This window comes from Fundulus heteroclitus, chromosome 21, assembly GCF_011125445.2.
Source record: "Fundulus heteroclitus isolate FHET01 chromosome 21, MU-UCD_Fhet_4.1, whole genome shotgun sequence".
Lineage (NCBI taxonomy): Eukaryota > Metazoa > Chordata > Actinopteri > Cyprinodontiformes > Fundulidae > Fundulus > Fundulus heteroclitus.
The window spans coordinates 34741598-34761900 of NC_046381.1; the positions used below are offsets into that span (position 1 = coordinate 34741598).

The 20303-nt window shown below is 46.5% G+C and overlaps 2 protein-coding genes across 2 annotated transcripts; one reads left to right on the plus strand and one right to left on the minus strand.

Moving 5' to 3' along the window:
- Positions 1 to 780: 780 nt before the first annotated feature.
- On the plus strand, positions 781 to 5455 carry si:ch211-196f5.2 (uncharacterized protein LOC556372 homolog). The gene is made up of 4 exons (XM_036125115.1): positions 781 to 1199; positions 1296 to 1395; positions 1494 to 1623; positions 4062 to 5455. The coding sequence occupies exons 1-4, from the start codon at positions 1105 to 1107 to the stop codon at positions 4148 to 4150; spliced, it is 414 nt and encodes a 137-aa protein (XP_035981008.1). The 5' UTR covers positions 781 to 1104; the 3' UTR covers positions 4151 to 5455.
- Positions 4198 to 18893, minus strand: LOC105920655 (importin-4). Its single transcript, XM_036125114.1, has 30 exons — positions 18506 to 18893; positions 18145 to 18231; positions 16151 to 16230; positions 16008 to 16049; positions 15791 to 15920; positions 14956 to 15135; positions 14815 to 14880; positions 14612 to 14713; positions 14433 to 14516; positions 14048 to 14203; positions 13882 to 13935; positions 13693 to 13802; positions 13515 to 13623; positions 12523 to 12652; positions 12226 to 12339; positions 11926 to 12039; positions 11693 to 11816; positions 11460 to 11571; positions 11226 to 11374; positions 11069 to 11146; positions 10903 to 10960; positions 9525 to 9630; positions 9233 to 9426; positions 9056 to 9106; positions 8783 to 8908; positions 6811 to 7037; positions 6607 to 6739; positions 6415 to 6519; positions 5222 to 5291; positions 4198 to 5010 (listed from the first exon to the last, which is right to left on the minus strand). Exons 1-30 carry the CDS (start codon positions 18569 to 18571, stop codon positions 4880 to 4882), a joined length of 3288 nt encoding a protein of 1095 aa, XP_035981007.1. The 5' UTR covers positions 18572 to 18893; the 3' UTR covers positions 4198 to 4879.
- Between the last annotated feature and the right edge of the window lie 1410 nt (positions 18894 to 20303).

Here is a 20303-nt window from a genome sequence, read left to right on the forward strand (position 1 = left end):
TCTTATTTTTGTCCATCCATAACGTTGTCTATCATCTATTTTATTTATATCGTCCAATTATTACTCATTCCAAATGTCTTTTTAATTATCTATCCATCTGTTTGTCTCTTTGATTGTCCATCCATCCAACTGTCCTATTCTCTATTCTTCCATCAGTCCATCCATCATTTTATTTTCCCATCCATTCGATTGTCCATATCCATCTGTCAGATTCATTATCTGATTGTCCATCCATCATGATTGCTGCATCAGTCCTCTTGTCTCTCTGATTGTCCATGCATCCATCCATGGACGTTTGTATTTAGATTTTAGAAAAGAACCTTACAATTTTTCATATCACGCTCATGGTGAGCATCGTATGACCGCGGCCTTGGCCAAAGAAGCTGGAATGTTTGAGAGGCTCATAGACCAAAACCCGCACACACAAGGGCACAAGACGAGGAGCAGAGGACGGTCAGGATCTTTTCATTACACGCCGTCGTAAATCTGTCGTCCGTACCGAACCGCAGGTCAGACGTTGGCCTTTTAATGCTTCGCGTCAGCTTACATGTTCATCCAAAAACACATGAATCACGCGGCTCAGAGCACTTCCCTGGATCTGGCGCTGAGAATAAACCGTTGTGACTTCTCGCCCCCCCCGCCCCCCCGCCTGTATCAGTGGGAGTTATGAACACAAACTCCGACCATCCGTCAGGGAGCTCTCCGACAGTCTAATAAAGCTGACACCTGGGTGACACATAACACACATTCACACTGGCAGCTTATATCAGGCCTGGAGGAGCCGAGCTGGGTCTGCATGCAGTCACACTTTCCAGAGGCCTTTATCCACCGGAGGAGGCAGAGCTCAGAATCGTCGCCCCCCCCCAGGGATAACATCCAGCCGGAGACAGGAGGCGCAGCTAGGGAGCATCGGTCGTATCGATAGGAGTCCCTGAAGAGTGTACGGTTTTAGGAACAGAGCAGCGATTCAAGCTGGCGGCAGACAAAAAGCAGGCCTCGTCGGAGGAGGGCGAGGCCGACGGAAGACGAGGCGAGCCGGCAGGCAGGAACCCCCACGAGCCGCAGAGTGTGTTGGTGCGCGTCGAGGTGGAGCAGGACATCCCCATGTCAGTGGCGCTGCCCATCGAGCTGGGGCCCGACGCCGCCCACCAAGCCTTTCCCTTCCTGGACACCACCCTGGCCGACCTGGGCATCCAAGAGTGAGTCCGCGGTTGTCAGGTGGAGGTTCCTCTCTCTCCGGCGTTTGCCTTCGAGGTAGGGCTTCCCTCATCCAGCGTGTGCTTGCGTGCGTGCAGGTCGGACGTGAAGGAGAGGGTGGTGTGGGTCGACACCAAGAAGACGCAGGTGAAGAACAAAACGGGGAAGCTGAAGGAGAAGGAGACCACCATCCTAGAGGCACGGGCTCGTTCGCCGTGAAAAAAAGTGTTTTTCCGCTGGAACGGGGCGGCGGCGGCCCGGGGGGAAGTGACGGCTGTGTTTCTGTGTCGCTTCAGGTGCGAGTGAAAGCCAAGAAGCCCGGAGACAAGCAGCTCCAGGAGGTCCTGTACAGCACGGAGGCCCACACTGACCGCTCCTTCTGCCGGACGGGGATGGACATTCAGCCCTGGAAGCAGAGATCCCCAGGTCGGCACGCACTTCCTTCAGCTGCTTTCAGCAGGCAGCGCAGTCACGTTGGTGACCTTGGTCTCTCAAGCATGAGGCTAATTTTTGTCACATTATAACCAAACGTCCATGGAGTTTAATGCAGTTTCTTTTTCCAAAAATAGACCGACCGACACAAAGCAGTGCATAAATGTGAAGTGGAAGAAAAACTTTGGATGCTTTCCCAAAATGTTCACAAGTATAAACAAACAGCGTGTTGTGCAGTTGCACTTTGACCTAAATTAAAATCAGTGCAACCAATTTCCTTCAGAGGTCACCCGGGTCTAATTTAATGTCGGTATGAAGCCGGCTGCTCTGTGAAGGCCTCTGGTGTTTGTTAGAGAATATCAGCGTTAAGCAGATCTGAGACGACATGGCTGGGAAGCATCACCCAGAGCACCATGGTAACTCTGGAGGAGCTGCCGTGATCCAATGCTCAGGTTGAAGGCAGCACAGATTTTAGTCTAGTACTCCACCTATCTGGCCTTTACGGGGAGACACAAAATAAAAAAAAATACAAAACAACAAGTCATGTTTAAGCTGCGTAGGGTGGAGGTCCCCAACTCTGGTCCTCAGGATCCACCATCTAGCAGGTTTTGGGTGTTTTCCTGCTGCCGCACACCCGGTTTATGTGGACGGGGGATTAAAAGGCTTCTGTAGCTCTTGGTGGCAATGATGAGGAAAAAATAATCTAAACCAGTTGTGCAGGAGCAGAGAGGTTTAAAACATGCACCAGAGTGCATGTAGGGGGGGGGGGGGGGGGGGGGGGGGCACAGCAAAGGAGCAAGGTGCTGTGGTCAAATGAGACCAAATGGTCTTTATTTTGGCCTAGATCCTAAGGCTGGGCAGAGAAATACAAACACTCCATCACCACGAACACCTCGCTCCCACAGTGAACTGGGAACATTCAATAAATTAGGATATGCGGTCCACTGAGGCTTGTTTGTCAGATTAAAAGCTCCTTTTGAAGTTACCTTGAAGCAGTTTTCAAATATTTTTCATTAAGCCCACATTTCTGAAAAATCGGTTTTTAAATTGGTCTGATGTAATAATATTTTAACCTTAAAAGTAGATTTTTCATTAGATGTAAGCGGAAGATGATCACAATGGAAAAAAAAGGCTTAACATCAGTTTGTGATTAATCTATAGGATTCACTTAGTGAACCAAGTTACTGGAATAAACATTTTAGCAATATTCTGATACTAATACTGATAACCGCATAGTGTTGGCAGCATCATGCTGTAGGGAAGCTTTTTTGGTTGTTAGCAGGAACTTGGAAATTTGAGATTAAACCAGAGCAAAAATAGAATAGTTTCCATCAAGACCTGAATCCATTTTCTTCCATTGAGAGAAAACAAAACTGTTGATCGTTACTCATTAAATTTGAACTAGAGCACATTTACAAAAAAATTTAATAAAAAAGGGCGGATAAAATTTCAGTTTTTATCTTTTCTGGATGTGCAAAGCCAGCACCCTAAGATTTGCTGTAACAGCACCAAACGCTGGTGCCACTATGTACCGTTTCCCTTCCACTTAAGTCAAAAATATTCGCTCACCTGCCTTTACCCAGGACTCAAATGACCTCCCATTCCTAATCCATAGGGTTGAATATGGCGTTGGTCCATCCTTTGCTGCTATAACAGCTTCAGCTCCTCTGGGAAGGCTGTCCACAAGGTTTCAGAGGGCGTTCACAGGCATTTTTGACCATTCTACCAGAAGTGCATTTGTGAGGTCAGACAAGAGGGTCTGGGGCTCGGTCATGTTGGAAGAGGAGAGGGGCCACCTCCAAACTGGGTTGGAGCATGGAGTCGTCCAAACTGGAACCAAGGGGCCAAGCCCAGCTCCCGAAAAGCAACCCCTCCACCAGACTTGGTACAATACAGTCAGACATGAACCGTTCTTCTGGCAAACAGCAGAAGATGTTGCTGATGTTTGGCTCAGATGCAGCTGGTCATAGAAACCCATTCTATGAGCTGGGGAGCTAATCTGAAGTTTGGACCCATCCCTACTTTGCAGCTCATTATCCGCTGCCCCGCTCCATCAGTTTAAGTGGCTGAAGTTCCCCGTCACTTCCAGTTTGTTGTACCACCGACAGCTGACTGGAATATTTAGGAGCAGGGAGGAGATGGACTTGTTACAGAGGCGGCATCCAATCACAGAACCACGCTGCCGTTCACCGAGCTCCTGAGAGCGACCCATTCTTTCACAAACAGCTGCCTGGTGCTTGATTTTATGCCCCCATGTGGCTGTATCAGTGATTAACGCTGGTGGTTTCCATTATTTAGTTAGGTGAGCGAATAATTTAGGCAACATGGTGTAATTATGCCTAATTATAAGGTTTGTGGCTGTAGCACAAACTAGTAGAAGCGACTGTGGAGCGGTTTGTGTGGCTTTAAAATATTATTTGTTTGCATTACAGGGAAGAAGAGCCTGAACCCCGTGGAGATGACTATGGAGTTAGACCTGAAGAAGCGGCAGCCCACCAACACCGAGGTTCAGGATCAATGAGACATCTGATGCACCACAGGACAACATCCATTCAAAGAAAACGGCAGTAGAAGAGAAACAGATTTATTAATAAACAGGGCTGGCATGTAGTAGATGTCCAGTTTTTAAACGTACTTCAGAGTTTAAACGCTACTTAACTTTCCAAAGGGGAGGGGTTGAAACAGCTGAACGTAAGCAGATATGAAAGCTCGTAAAAATCTTTGTTACATGTGTGCAAATGTTTGCTTTTCCTTTTTTCACTTCCTGCACCACATACGACCAAAAGACGGGTTTACAGCACGTATTCACAGGAAGACTTAGTGAGAGATAACTTTATTTACATCAGGTGTGTTTAAGTTACCTCTGCTGTGTCAGGTGGATTTATTCCTTTAGTCATGGAAAAATAGAGTTTGGACTTTGCATGACAAGATAAAGGAAACAGGCACTTAGATGAGCTCAGAGCAGAAAGAATGTGAACTGATCTGGAAATGAATCGCTAATCTAAACTTCGCACAGATGAGTGGATCCTGTAAACTTTAATGTCTGAGTGAAAATAACTTTATATTCTTAGAGGAATAACAAAACCCAGAACAGAAAAACAGAGTTAAACAGAACAGTGGTGAAATTTGAACAATAAATTAGAGGCAGATCTTGTGAAATTGCTAGTGGGGCCTAAGTGCCAGATGCATCATTGAGGGGAAACAGACGTCCCCTGTCCCACCTCTGTGTTAGAGGCAGAGCGCGCTGGGGCTATGAGGAGCTGACGGCCACGGCGACTTTGGCTCGCTGCTCTGCAGGAAGGGAGGCGGCTGCTGCTTGGAACTCTGCGCCGTGCTTCTGGGCCAATTCTTTCATCAGAGCTACCGCACAGCTCTGGGTTTCTGAGGGAGAGCAGCCGAGAGTCAGCGTCGACAGCTAATCACTGAAGACCCATTAGTGGAACTCAACAGAATACTGAGGAGCTCTGCGCGGATGCAGGCTCTGAGCGCTCAGTGGGAGGAGGCTTTTACTCCCTTTTCCACGACTAACTGCAGAAACTCAACATTTTTAAACATCGCTGGAGAGCCGACGTCCCAGATGAGCGAGCTTTACCTTGATTGACGTCCTTGTGGCCGACGACATGGCAGGAAGCAGCGACGACGGGCTTCATCACCTTCACCACCTAAACACGAGCGCAGCGACGGCTGTTAGAGCTTATGGACAAACGCACCGACCTCCTGAAACACCAAGCTCCTGGTTTTCAGACGGATTTATTCAGATTCTGCTCTTATAAAATGGGCTTTAATGTTTGACATATTTAATTAAAAAAAGCATAACTGACTGAAAGACTGTTTCATCATGGTTTTGTATAAATACTGATGTTCCCAGCTCATAAAACAGCTTCATTAAAGAGAAACCAACTATTACTATAGGGGAGGTTGAGAAGCAGCCAGATTCAGATCACAAGCAGAAATTATCACAACTGAAGCCGGGACGCCCGTTTTGACCTCAGCATGATGAATGTTAACACTCAGCAAAACTCGGTTATAATGACGTGGTGTGACAACTTAGGCTACGTTCACACTGCAGGTCTTGATGCTCAATTCGGATTTTTTTGTGAAATCGGATTTTTTTGCGTGTCCGTTCACATTTCCAAATATATGCGACTTGTATGTGATCTCCTGTGTGAACTGAATGCGTTCAACTTAAGTGTCCCGCATGCGCAGTAGAGGACGCGATGACATCACACGTAGCAAGCGTCCTCAGTGTTTGCAGAAGTAAACATGGATTATAATGCTGGCGCGCATTTTGCTATAATTATTTTCTAACCGGAGCTTTCCCTCCATTGACTGCTCTCCTCATTGTAGTCCGCTATGGGTGTCGTCTTTCTTCCCGCTTCTGCATAGCAGGACGCAGAATAGTGACGTTTGTCGAGTATCAGTGATGTACAGGTCGGATAAATGCAACCCGGCCGTACAGACACAGGTCGCATTTGAAAAGATCAGATACGTATCGGATTCAGGACCACATATCCAAGTGGCCTGGGTCGCATTTGAAAAAATCCGATCTGTGTTGTTCAGACTGTCATAAAAAGATCAGATACAGGTTGCATAGGGGCAAAAAAAATCAGAATTGGGTCACTTCAGGCTGCAGTGTCAACATAGCCTCTGATTATACTAATGCTTGAGCATTAGTATAATCCTTTTTAAAAGTCTTAAAAGGAGAAGTCTTAACAGTTTGAAGAAGTCGGACTTTTTATCAGGACGACGACAGAGAAAAGAAGCGAGCGGCAGCTGAAAGCGTACCAGGGCAGGACTGTGCTTGTAGAGCAACGTCAGGCAGCTCAACACCGTCTGGTTCTCCTCCTGATCCTCTTTAAGGGGAAGATGGGACACCAGAGCAGGCACGACCTGTGAGGAAAAGCAGAACACCCGCTGGTTTCCTTTGGGACGTTTTCTGCATTAATGTGAAGCCAAAGGTATCAAAGTGGGACAGACCTGCTCCAGGGGGACGGCGTCCACGTTGCTCATGATCATCCGGCAGAGGGCAGCGCACAGGTTGTCGATGACCCTGAGGTCGGACTCCTTGCCCAGCATGTTTGAAAACACCGACAGCATCATGGGGTAGTCTCTGCGTGGCGTTCAGGACCAACTTGGACGCGGTGCGGCCCGCAGAACCCGTTAGGCGGCGTAAAAGGATACGACACGATGAGCGGCCCGGCTGCCTGAGCCAGGCATCCCAGCCCAAACACGCTGTTGTTGCGGACCTCGGCGTCGCCGTCCTTCACTCCGGCCACGAGCACGGGGAGGAGGCGGTTGGAGAGTCGCGCTGCCACACTCCGGCCTGCTGGCGCCGTCACCAGAGCGTGGAGGATTTCCCCGATGGTCCCCACAGAGAAGGAGCGATCAGCCACCGTGCAGGACGATTTCTTTTAAGATGGAAAACATCAAAGCATGAAGAATCGTGCATTCTTCACCATAATACCAAATGTTTGTTGCAATATCAGCAGTTCTGGAGTTTTCCACAAACAAAAGGCTCTATGCAGTGTTGAGTCTGTTTATCTTCTGTTTATTAAGCCATCCTGGCTGCGCCATCAGCATCACACACCATCCATCCATCAACATATCATCCCTCCATGGATATGTACACACGTCAATGATATAAATTCACAGGGAACTTTTGTGATGGCCTTTAAAAACTGGAGAAAAAGGACTGAACTCCTTAACTCAACTTCAATTCAATTTTATTTATATAGCGCCAATTCAAAACACGCCATATCAAGGCATTTCAACAAAGTAAAATTCAATGAAATTATACAGATCGGTCAAAAGGTTTGACATCAAATGGAACCCAGTCGATTGCATCAAGTCTTGACAAGCACCATTCACTCCTCCTGATGTCCTTCAGTAGCCTAAGCCTATAGCAGCATAACTATAGAGATAGCTCAGAGTAACTTAAGCCACTCTAACTATAAGCCTAGTCTTAAAAGTAGACGGGGTGTCTGCCTCACGGACCAAAAAACTGGGAGTTGGTTCCACAGGAGAGGAGCCTGATAGCTAAAGGATCTGCCTCCCATTCTACTTTTAGAGACTCTAGGAACCACCAGCAGACCTGCAGTCTGAGAGCGAAGTGCTCTGTTAGGAACATACGGGGTAATCAGAGCTCTGATATATGATGGAGTTTGATTATTAAGGGCTTTATACGTTAGAAGAAGAATTTTAAATTCTATTCTTGATTTAACAGGAAGCCAATGAAGGGAAGCTAAAATTGGAGACATATGATCCCTCTTGTTGATTTTCATCAGAACTCTTGCTGCAGCATTTTGGATCAGCTGAAGGCTTTGAACTGCATTTTGTGGACTTCCTGATAGTAAAGAATTACAATAGTCCAGCCTTGAAGTAACAAATGCATGGACTAGTTTTTCAGCATCACCCCTGGACAGAATGTTTCTAATTTTGGCGATATTCCGGAGTTGAAAAAAGGAAACTCTGGAAACCTGTTTAATATGGGATTTAAATGACATGTCTTGGTCGAAAACAACACCAAGATTTTTAACTTTATTACCAGAGGCGAAGTTAATGCCACCCAGATTAAGTGATTGATTAAGAACTTTATTTTTTGAGGACTCTGGCCCAAAGATTACAACTTCTGTCTTGTCAGAATTTAAATGCAGGAAATTTAAAGTCATCCAGCTTTTGATGTCATCAAGACATGACTGCAGTCGAAGTAACTGATTGGAATTATCAGGATTTATGGATAAATCATCAGCATAACAGTGGAAATTAATCCCATGCTGTCTGATAATTTTGCCAATCGGAAGTGTATGTATATGGAAATTAACTTGTCTTTAAAGAAGGGTTTTTCTCCTTCTACTGCTACGACCTTCACTTTATCCAACCAAAGACTCAGAAACAAATGCCTACAAGCTGGACTTTTTAACGTCTTCCTAATCATCAAGTCCAACATTATTGTACAAACTCATCAACACTCCTATCAGAATCCGCCGTAAACCTCTAGGCTTCCATGCTTGCAATCAACCCAGAACCCACTTTAAATCTTTGAAGCCAGTAATTCAGGACGGAGGCGTCTGGTTTTGGCTGGACCGGGACCGGCAGGATTTGAGTTTGAGTCTGCCTAACAAACCATGTGTGGACCGGTGCTTTTTGGACTTACAGCTTTGCTCATGATGAGAGGCAGCAGGTCATTAAGGTACGGAGCAAACTTGTCTGCAGGAACACTGGAGGTCACCAGAGGAATCCCTTCTCCTGCAAACTCCTGGAGCATGGCGTCGTACTCGGCCTGAAGCAGAAAGCTCAATGAAAAGCCGCGCCTTCAGTAAACAATCACCTTCTGGGTCAGCATGGTGAGCAAAAGACACGCGGCTCTTCATTAAGTTACTTAAACCTAGCATGTATTCACAGACTAGAGCCCTGATGGTTGAGGTACCTGCTGGTCTTCATCATCAGCTTCATCGTTGCCACTGCCTTGGCAAGCGGTCTAATCAGGCAGAAGGGAGCAAACACAGAAAAGCATTCCGGTCAGTTTTATTATCCAAACTTTGGCCTCGCTTCCTGTTCGGTTTAAAGGCCGGATGAGTCACAGCCCTGTTGTCCGTCCTCCCACCTTTTTTTTCAGCACGTCACGGATCAGGTGGCTGATCTCCTTGAGGTGGGAGGGGTTTTTGAAAACCTCCCCCTTGCAGGACTTGATCACGCCGTTCATGGCTTCCAGGACGCCCATCACCACCAGACGCTCGCGGTCCGTCCGCACCGTCTCAAAGAAGCATGGGAGAACCACGTCCAGCAGCTTCAACAGGGCTGGGGCCAGAGATTGGAGAAATAAGAAGAGCATCTTGTGGGGGGGGGATAATTGTGAGCAGACAGCATGTTATTCATTCAGTAGTATCCGGTGTTACCCTGGTGGTTGGTCTCTGAGTGATTCTCAGCCCACACTTTGTGCTGAGCTTGACAGAACTGACCCAGAGCGCCCAGCGCTGCCCGGCGGACGTCCTCATGAGGAAACTGTGGAGGGATACAGACTATTAGTGCTGCTCAGAGCAAATCCCCGCATGGAGAAACAGTTTTAGATGTTAGTGGGAGCAGGAGCAGTGCTGCTCCAGGTTCCAATAACAGCAAATGTCAGCTTTTCTGACGCGCTCCATTCTCTGCCACTGCACCAAAACAGTCCGGCTGCTCTGACTGTAGAATCAATAATGCTGAGAGGACGGTCGATAACGCACTGATGGCAGATCATCTCTCTGCCAGCAAGCTTCTCAGCTACGCCAAACGATAAGCATCAAATAGGCTTAGAGCAGGACTGTAATAAGATCCTGGTCACATTTATAACTGGATGAAAAAAAACAAAACAGATTAAGATAACTGATTTTAACAAGAATCACTGGAATTGACAGAAACAGTCAGGGTGGGACTGGGGTACCTCATGCCTCTTGTTAAGTACAGTGGAGAATCCGTGATGCTGTTGGCCTGATTATTTATCACAGGACATGGAAACATTTGATGCTGATTTACTAAAAAAAAAAAAATGTGTTTATTTGTGAAACCGGTGCCAAAGTACAACTTTACAACGTTCCTCGTTTTAATGCACAACGGAAGGCTGCACTTTTCTTGTTAAGGTTCTTATAAAAAAAAAAAAAAAAAATCTACTTCATTGATAATTTGTGTATTTTCAAAATATTATGGCTTCATTCTTTTAATGAATCCACCCAAAAAAATAAATAAAAATAAAATCCCACCCACGAAAAGGGGGTCACCAGTCTGTGTTATTTTGGTGGTTGTGTGCTGAAAAGCTTGGGAGCCCCCGTTTTAAGCAACGATTTCCAGGCTGCACAGCAACACTAAAGCAGTGAGCTCAAGGGAACCTGACGCTCACCTCCAGAACACGCTGGTTCTGACAGAACTTTTCAAAAGAAGCGGGTTCCTTCTCTGGTGTGTATCGAGTTTTCATTTTGATAGTGTGACGTAAAAAACTGTATTTACAACTCAAAGGGGAGGCTTCTTCAGGTTCTGTCATGGGTGGCATTTCCTGAACATGACCTGAGGTAAAGCAGGACATGCTAACGTGTCAGAAGATGTTTGCCTCGCTGCTCGTTCCTCTGTGTGCTGAATGTGGACAGCTTCCTGTCTCTGTTGGCTTGTAGCGAACCCGTCTTTTGTTAGCAGGGAAAAGCTCCAGCCGCACCCCCACGTGTCAACAGGATGAAACAAGTACACAGCAGACAATGGATGATAGCACAGATGACATTAACCCCCCCACAGGACCACCACATCACTTACGTCTCTCATCTCGAAGACCTGCTGGAAGCTGGACTCCAGGAAAGGCTGGAAGGCGGCGCTGTGAGGAGAACCCGGAGCAACATGAGGCAGATATTCCACAAACACAAACCCAGAGCAACAGCTTCCAAATTCAAAAAGGTACAGAAGAGGACGGAAACGTTGTCACCCTGTGTTTAAGGCGATCTCTCCCAAGGCGTCACAGGCGTCCTCCTTCTCATCGATGTAGGCGTTTTCCACGCTGAACCTGTAAACACGTGAAAGACAGGCTGATGGCAGCGACCTGAACGGCAGCCAGAGGTGGACACACGTTCCCCTGGACCCACCCTGCCACGTCGTGGATGTCCGTCTCCGGCTCGTCCTCCAAACAGTCCTCTTCGGTTTTTCCTGCTTTGTTTTTGTTGTTGTCCTTCTCGTCATCGTCGTCGTCGTCATCATCGAGCAGGAGGAAGGTCTTGTCCTCTTCGAGGTGCGCCTGGAAACCGTTTTTCATATAGCAGCTTAATTCAATTCAGAGAAGACGTGCAGAGGGCTGGGTGGGAAGTGTGTGAGCTTTGTACCGTGACTCCTTCGCTGGACTTCAGGGCGAGCTGCATCACGGTTGTGATGGCAACGAGGTGGGGGGTCAGGCTCTCGGGGCTGACTGTGGACACGGCCGAATACAGACCATACCTGATGGTGAGAGCAACAGCGCCTTCAGCACACGTTCAGATTTCAGGGTTCAGACAAAACCCTCGACGACCAACATCTCCCCATCAGAGAATCTGGGAGCGCTGGGTGATGCTCGACCTACGTGCAGCGTCTCAGGTCAGGGTCGTCGATGGCGTCGGTGAGGTTGAGGCCGAGCTGAATGCATTCTGCAGCGAGGGGACTGAAGACATCTTTGCCGATGGTGCGGGCCAGGACAGCCAGAGTGTCTGGAAACAGAAACAGGGAGGGATCATCCTCCGCAACAGACTCGCAAAGCGGTTCGCCGTCATCCATCTCGGCCAGAGGGCAACACGAGAGGAAACGGGGTTGATTTACCGAGGGACTGATTTTGCAGAGGCCTCATCTCCTCCGTGGTGGCGGTGAGGAAACCTTTCAGGCTTTCGATCACTGGAGGGAAATAGGGAACCAGCATCTCCTTGGCTGCATTAGCTGAGAAAAGACGAAGACATAATGAGAGGCTCTGTGTGCTGGAGGACAGAGACGGACCAGAACAGATGCAAGGATTTCAGTTTAGGAAATCAGCAAATCTTTGCTCGTTTCCTTGTACTTTATAAATATTGGGCCAAAGCGGATTCAGGTCCGTGTCCGACGGTCGGGATCTGAGTGAATCCTCACCTATAGCGCCAATGGCAGACATGGCCAGCTCTTTTATTTTCAGGCTCTCTGCGTTGATGAGGGCAGACAGCATGGTCTCCATCAAGGTGGGAAGGTAGGGTTCAATATCTGAACCTGTTTAAAGAAAGAAAACAAAAACCTAATTAAAGCTTTCAGTTACTAATGTTTTTTTTTTTTTTAGAAAAACGAAAAAAAAATGTAAATGCATAAATAAAAAAACAGCTGCCTGTCATGGTCCTGACTGAGGCCTGGGTCAGATGTTAAGCTTCATAGTTGTGGACCTTCTGAAAGTCTTACCCAGGTTCTCCATGAAGTTCTCCAGAGCATAAAAGGCTTTGGTGACGTGGCCAATTTTGGCCTCGTTCAGAGACGACAGGTACCCCAGCAGCAAAGGCATCAACTCGGCGCAGTACTTGCTGACTTCAGGCTAGAGGGCATGTGATGAAGAACAAAAGGCAATTTTATCAAGCTGAGGTGATTTTGTTTTTGCATATTTGAGCATAAATTGGCGCAATCTCAATATTACCATTTTACAATTAAATATGCCACCATTGTATAGCTTCATCTGGAATCAAGACCAGATGCTCAAGCCACCTTAGCTGGCTTGAGCATCTGGTTAGGACGCCTCCTTGGTGAGGTGTTCACGATAAGAGACAAAAAAGAAGACATTTGTCTCATTTGCTTTTATCCTACGAACAATCCAAAGCCCTCCTGACTTCCTCCAATGGTCTGATCAGTCTTCCTGAAGACCTGACAGCATCTGAGGGACCATCCTTTTAAAAATTAAGATCTTGACTTTTGAGCCTGACTGCTACATGAACTTCAGCACTTAAGTGTGATTAGTTCACCAGCATTCCACATCTTTCTCAAATCTAAAGTTTTTTTTTAAGCTTTAGTTTTGTTCTTTTTTGGTTCTGTAGCATTTTCATTTCAATAGTTTGATTTTTACAGTCTTACTCCTGTTTCTGATCAGGAATGACATGTTCATTATCTTTACACGTTTTAAGGTTGAACGAGTGCAGTACGTTAGATATTTAAGGGTTTTATATTGTTTTTATTAGAAATATGGCTGTGATTGCATTTTTTTCAGCCATTCTGTCGAGTTTCTCTGGTAATAACTATTTTACTAAATTAGGCAACCTTAATTCTACCCTCTGAGGTCCTTTGTCTCACATTGTTACAGTACGAAAAGGGACTCATCAACACAGAATGATGACCTGGTTGGTGTAAGTGGGTTAAAAGAACAACTGCGCGACGTCTTGCACGCATTTGAGAGTGAAAAGACTGACCTGTAGATGTTCTGAGAATTGGCCCAGAGCAAAGAGGGCGGCGCTGCGCACCACCCTGTCGCTGTCCGTCAGACTCTGGCAGACGGTCTGCAGCACCGACGACAGCATCCTACCAAACAGAGTCTTCGTTAGGCTCAGAGCGCCGTTAGCGGTGCAACTTGCTTATTTGCTGACATACTTGGAGCGAATGTAGTCTGCACATCCCTCAGCCAGCACAGCAAGACACATGAGGCCGCCCTTCTTTTGGTACGGGTTCTCACTGGTGAGGCAGGCCTGGGTGAGGGGGAGCTGACAGAGGAGAGGATAAAGTTAACACAACCTCGGAAAGTTCTGACACGGCGGTAATAATCAACATTAAATGACCTACAAGGTGATGGAACAGTTTCTCTGGAGGCATGTGGAGCGCCATGGTGTCGATCATCTGAAAAAAAAACAAACAAACGTCTCATCAAATCAAAGCTTTTCCTGATCCGTGGACGTCCTGCTGATTTAACCGCTTCACACATAAACGCGATGGAATAACTCGTCTCCACCTGAGCGGCGCCGTGTTTGGGGTTATCGCTGTCGGTGGGGTCCCCGCCATCATCCTCTTCATCCTCGGGGTCCTGCTCGCCAGGTGAGGGCACCGCCGTCAGAATGGGGAAGATGCTCTGCAGGATGGGACCCAGCAGCTTCTGCTTCAGCACCGTCTGCAAGAAGCAACGCATTTATGGAGAGTTTGAGTCTTTATGTAGTCAAAGACTGTCGTTTTTACTATCTAAACTATTTCCCTCCACTTTAGAATTATACAGTAACTCCTGCCGCTCTATGAAACTACATCTGGTTGTGGTAGTAGCGGACCAGATGTGAAGGGTTAATGAAACGAACGGCCGCTCAGATATTGACAGCTACCGGTGGCGGTTCAGGGGTTCTACCTACGTTACTTTTCAGCTTGATGAGGAAGGTGATGCAGGAGAGCGCTTTAACTCGTAGAGAGTCACTCAGTGCTGTGTCACTGCCCACCTGAAAACAAAAACACAGATAAAAGTCTTGTGCGTCTCAGAAAAGTGCTTCAGGAATAATAATAATTAAAACAAAAGGTCAAATTCACGTCTTACTTCCAGGCAGAAGCGGACGATGTCTGTAATGTGGGGCACAATGATGGACACTTCGATCTCCATGAGCTCAATTAACACCTCCAAGGCTTCACTGGCTTGGACCTGAGCGGACCGACACCCCCAAACCCAACAGCTCATGATACCGTGACCGGACCGGAAACGGATGGGTAATACAGTCGGCGTATTGAACAGGGTGAAATTACCTGATCTGCCTTGATGAGGTGTTTTAGAGCAGCGATCAGGCTCGGAATGATGGCGCGCATTTGCTTCTGCGGAGCGGCGAGAACACGTTGAAGAACACTGAACACAGAGAAAGGACCACGCTGCGTCTAAAAGGTGCTCACCATCTCTTCGGTGCCGGTGTAGGCCGTTATGGCGGTCAGCGTGAGGATGCAGTAGTACAGCGCGGTGGGGTTGTTGTAGTCCTGCAGCACGGCGCTGAACAGCTGCAGCAGCTGGCAGTAGTAAGGCTTGAAGGGCTCAGGATTGGACTCTATGACCTTGTTCAGCAGCAGGAGGCCAATCTGTCGGGACAAGAGAGCTGAGATCTCTCCACCAAAACTGAGGCCAGACCCTGAACGACACAGATTTGCTCACTGATTGAGAAACAAAACCCAACAACAACAACTATATTAGTCAATACAGATAAACCAAAACACGGTGAGCCATCCTCTTGTATCTGATTTGAGGAATTATCCGAAGGAAGAAATTAACCTGTCCTCAGGCAGCAGCTGCTAAATGTTTAGGGCAGCGGCCCTCATACTGGGTTACCCGGACCCCCGGGGTCCACGAACCACGGGTTGGGGGTCCGTGAAACGCATGTTGTCGGGCTTGAGGAGGCGCTGCTGAAGATGTGTCAGGGTTAAGTTAAGTAACACAATGGACCAATATTTAACTCCGTCCACTTTGTCAAGTAAGGTAAAACCGAAATCAGCTAAAATTAGGAAGGATGACAACAGTTCCATCGAGAATGAGGATCTAATCTCCACCAAATCTCTAATATTATATTCATACATATTTTTAAAAAGATACATAATTCCTAATGCATTTAACAATACAAAAGGCCATTTAAAGATATCATCATCATGAGGAATCTAAAGGTTCCTTGGAAAAATGTTACCGCCGCTGAGGGGTCCCTGGCCAGGAACAGTTTGAGAAGCCCTGCTTCAGGGGACCCACCTGTCGGTCGTGAGGATTTGTGCTCTTGGTGGACTGGTTGAGGAGCTGCAGCAGAGCGGGCCAGCGGTCCGGTGTTTCGTGTTTGACCATCACCGCGCACAGCTGGGAGAGAGAGTGCTGCACCTTGTGCCTGCAACGTGCCAGGAGAGCCATCAGTGTTGCTCAACATTAACGCGTCACTTCTGGGTAACGTTCGCTTCCAATCCTCAATGCTTACTCTGTTTCCATGGTGAAGGCTTGCAGCACCACTGCTTTGAGGCTGCGAGGAAACAACGAATAAAAGGTAAACGTCAAGGTCAGAGCCAGGCCTGTGCGGTCCTGGCTTCAGGACGATTTGCTGTGTAGGAAAAGCAGAAGGACCTCTCTCTGTCGTTGGGGTTGATCTTGTTCCAGTGCTTCTTCACCCTTAACCTCAGCATCACTGTAGCCGACTGGCGAATCTGCACACACGACGTAAACCACAGAGACACAAGGCCCGCTCAATTCACAGAAAATCCAGGAAGTTTTAAAAACAACGCCTGCTGAGGCGTTTCCCTCATGCAGGTATAGAGCCTCTGATTTTGCCGCTCACTTTCAGAAGGATGAGCATTAATGTCATTATGACCCCGGCTAAAGTAAAGAATTACCTTGACATAATTTTCTAGTAAAAAGCAGCAGATGGCCAAGAGCAACGCTTTAATACACAGGAGCACCTCAGATGAGACTGTAGTCAAAATGTTTCAGATATTCAGTTGAGGAGCTGAAACTGACTTATTAATCACAGAGTGACAAAGTTCAAGTCATTTTGTTCACTTTCATCATTCTGGCTTGCAGCTTATGACGCCCCAAAAATTCAACTACTTAAATCTGGATCTTAAATGAGGCCAATATAAGAACTCTGTGTGCTCAAGACATTCTGGATCACACATTTGTATGAAATGTAACTTTTTACATATAAGTGATGGGAATATGTCGCCTGAAACCAAGTGGGTTATAATGCTGTAGGTCGGTCCTCATGCCAGCTCCTCTGAGCATGTGAATATTGTAGATTATTATATAATAATAATAATAATAATAATATATTGTTACAATCAGCTGTTGCTTTCAACAGAATTTGGAAAAAAATAAATACTTTTGGTCTAAACTCTGCATCAATTACTGCGTCAGTGTGGCGTGGCATGGAGGCGCCCCACCTGCTGTTCTGAGGTGTGATGGAAGCCCAGGAGGCTTTAAGAGAGGCGCTCAGATCATCTCTGCACTGGTGGATTCAAAATGTTTTGATTCTGGTTTAAGAGTAGCTTAAAAACAAACAACATGAAAAAAGTCCAGGTCCTGGGTCCATCTGCTTCTGGTGGATTCCAGCTGCTGTCCTTGAAATGATGAATCTCCCCACAAATTATTGAACACGCTGTTCTTCACAATCCACCCAAAGCTGCGGCCGTTCATGTCGCCTGTGCACTTGGGTTTCCTGTAACTCAACTTTCCATGAACAAGCTCAGCTTTCCACTCTGAACAGCCAGCTTTGTTAACAATGGCCTCTGGTGGCTTACCCTCCTCATGGGGAGCTCAGTGAGTGCCTGCTGGACATCTGTCATGTCAGCAGTCCTGGCAACTACATTTCTCTACTAAAAAGCTTTTGTATTGTTCTTATGAAACATCAAAATTTTCCATGAAACTGAATTGGGAGTTTTCAGGAGCTTTAAGCCATAATCAAAATTAGGAGTAATAACAGCTTCAAGCATTCAGTGGGTAATTCATATTTATTTTAAACTTTGTTTCATCCCTACATTGACTGATCTGTTATCTTTTTGATTCCACATCTGCCCGTGTCAGAAAGAGACTTCCTGCATTACACTTTTACATAAACTGATTTTTTTTTTTTATTCAGCTTCACAGTGTCTCTCTTGTCTTCCTTGCGTCTTTAACCTTTTACTCAACTGACAGGGTAGAAAACAGGATTTACATCTAGAATAATCCAAGTGAGAGCAGTCCTGTAACATAACAGGAATAATCTGCTTTTAGAAAAATGTGATGTGCCACACTGGTCCTTCACATGATTCAACATTTGTGCTTTCGTCCATAAACGTTCTGCTTTACAGATATTTTTTTTACCTACCTACTCATAACTTTTTAAACGTGCAAATTTCTATCTTGCATTTTGTGTTACATGAAAACAGGTTGGATGTAGAGGAATGGTGAGGAAAAAAGACAGCAGACGTGAAGCTTTAGGGTCAAGCTGTCAGATGGGATATAAAGGGAGTGTCATCAAGTTGTCACGGGCCTTTTCCTCCAGACACCCACTCATCGTGGGTGTCTGTTGGAAGCATCCTTGTGCTTCTGTGGGTAAACACGGTTTACTAACAGCCTGGCCATACCTCGGGGTTTTGGGAGCCACTCATCACAGCACAGAGGGCTGGTATGATAGCCGGGTCCTTGAACGCCTGTTGCAGCTGGGCTGTGGCCTAAAAAAAAAAAAAGAAAAAAAAGAAAAAGAGTTGACAGCAAACCACATCAGCTCATTATTCTAACTTATTTTAAATCAGCTACTTCACCGACCGCAGACATCGACACACACTTCGACCAAAACTAGCCAAACCGCTCGACAGTTAAACTGCCGTTCCGTTTCTAACGGTAACTTAGCTAACCTGCCTCCCCAGCTGTTGCTTCTGTCGTTAGCGGGTTTATAAGTCCCCTCCAGCACTGGCTTAAAGGGGAGCTAGCTTGGCTTGCCGTTACCTGCTGGATAACAGCGTTGTCAGGCTGGGTCAGCCGCAGCAGGATTTGCTCGAGCTCCTCGGTCATCCTGCTGGTTGCGATCAACCTCCGCGCGGAGCTCTAAGCGGCGGCCGTTAACGAGTGGACGTCGGTGCAAAAAAAAATAATAAGACACGGAGGGAGCGGCCAGCCGTCCTTCAGCGGACATGTAAACAAGTCTGTCTGTGTTGGTCGGGGGGCTCTCTAGCTAGTCTGCTAAGCGGGGACGCTTCAAAGAGCCGCGGCTGTCTGGAGGCGCGGAGCCGTTGGGCAGAAGTGACAGCAGCTGAAGCTCCGGCTCGCTCGGGTCCGCTCTGGAACGTTAGGACCGCCAGCAGCACGCGGCACGGAACGCCGGCCAGGAGTTCCATGTGAGCGGAATTAAAGGGACATGCACACTTTTCGGCGGTACAGGAGGAAACAGCGCCGACTACTGGAGAGGAGGAAAAACGCGACACGCTGAAGACTAACGCACGTTTTCTTCAAACGCATTTATGTGAGAACTGTAAGAAACAGAGATCAACCTTTGGTGCCGATGTAACACTTCCCCCAAAAATGTGAGAAAAAAATGTTTTTCAGGACATACTTGTATTCAGAGTGACTGATTGTTAAAAAAATGCATTGGAAATTCCCCTAACTGCAAAAAAAAGTATTCAAAACTGGGATTTCAGGGGTTCTGCTCCCTTTCATGGCCACAGGTGTAGAACATCCGGCACAATGGCCTCCAGGCGCCGCTTCTGCAAATGTTTCTGAAAGAATGGGTCGCTTTCAAGGGAAGTCCAGCGTGACACTATATACTGTATTTCAGGGTCACCTCCTAGTGGTATTGTAACAAATAGGAACTGATTCGGGAACAAGAGCAAGTAGGCCACTTAAAAAAAAATAAATAAAAAAATAAATCACACAGCGGGGAATCCTGGACAATGAGGTGCATAATTATCGAAGGTAGCAAACTTCCCGCAGACAGCTACCGACCTCCAAACGTCACGTGACCTTCAGATTAGCTGTAGGACAGAGCTTCATGCAGTGGGTTTCCATGACCCAGCAGCTGCATTCAGTGCAGTGCAAAACATCCCATGCAAAGGTATAAAACGTGTCACCTTTGGTACTTTAGAGCAGTGATGTATCATGTACCATCTGAAAATCCAACGGATAAATCGGGGGTTCAGCGGCGGCCAGGAGAACAGCGTTTTCCTGACTGAATGTGCTGTGTCAAGCATAAAGTTTGCTGAAGAGGAGTTGGGCTCGGTTCCTTGGTTCTAGTGAAAGGAACTCTTATATCTTCAGTATACCAGGACGTTTTGGACAATTTTATGGTCCCACTTTCCAAGAAATACTTTGGGGATGGCCCCTTTGTTTTCCAACATGACTGCATTAGGACGTGGAAATGCGAGCACAGTGAGTCCTGACCTCAGACACCTTCAGGGTGATGTTGGTGAATGCCGTGGTTACATGACTTGAAATAAATTATACATTATAAATTAACTATAACAAAAAGTGTTACAGTCTCCCTGCTTTGAGTTCATAGCAAACAGGTGGGTAGAGTAGCCAAAAAAATATTTAAATAAAAGCATTCCTTCCAAAAAGTAAAAACTCAAATAAGAGTTATAAAGGATTTGGTAAAAGGCTACAGACTAACTGCTTCATTATAATGTCTGATTTAATTTGTGAAAAGCATTTAATCACACAGATAAAAATATAAAGTTATGTTTACACTTCTGTGGTTTTAAGAGTAAAATATTAGATTTAGATTAGATTATGATATTTATTTCAGACACAT

Excerpts from the sequence above, each read along its gene's own strand:
- si:ch211-196f5.2 (XM_036125115.1), top strand. The coding sequence starts at position 1,105 with ATGTCAGTGGCGCTGCCCATCGAGCTGGGGCCCGACGCCGCCCACCAA. Across the intron at positions 1,396-1,493 it reads AGGAGACCACCATCCTAGAG|GTGCGAGTGAAAGCCAAGAA; the intron begins GCACGGGCTCGT and ends GTGTCGCTTCAG. Across the intron at positions 1,624-4,061 it reads CTGGAAGCAGAGATCCCCAG|GGAAGAAGAGCCTGAACCCC; the intron begins GTCGGCACGCAC and ends TTTGCATTACAG.
- LOC105920655 (XM_036125114.1), bottom strand. The coding sequence starts at position 18,571 with ATGACCGAGGAGCTCGAGCAAATCCTGCTGCGGCTGACCCAGCCTGAC. Across the intron at positions 14,881-14,955 it reads ACACCGGCACCGAAGAGATG|AAGCAAATGCGCGCCATCAT; the intron begins GTGAGCACCTTT and ends GCCGCTCCGCAG. Across the intron at positions 12,653-13,514 it reads AATTCTCAGAACATCTACAG|CCTGAAGTCAGCAAGTACTG; the intron begins GTCAGTCTTTTC and ends CATGCCCTCTAG.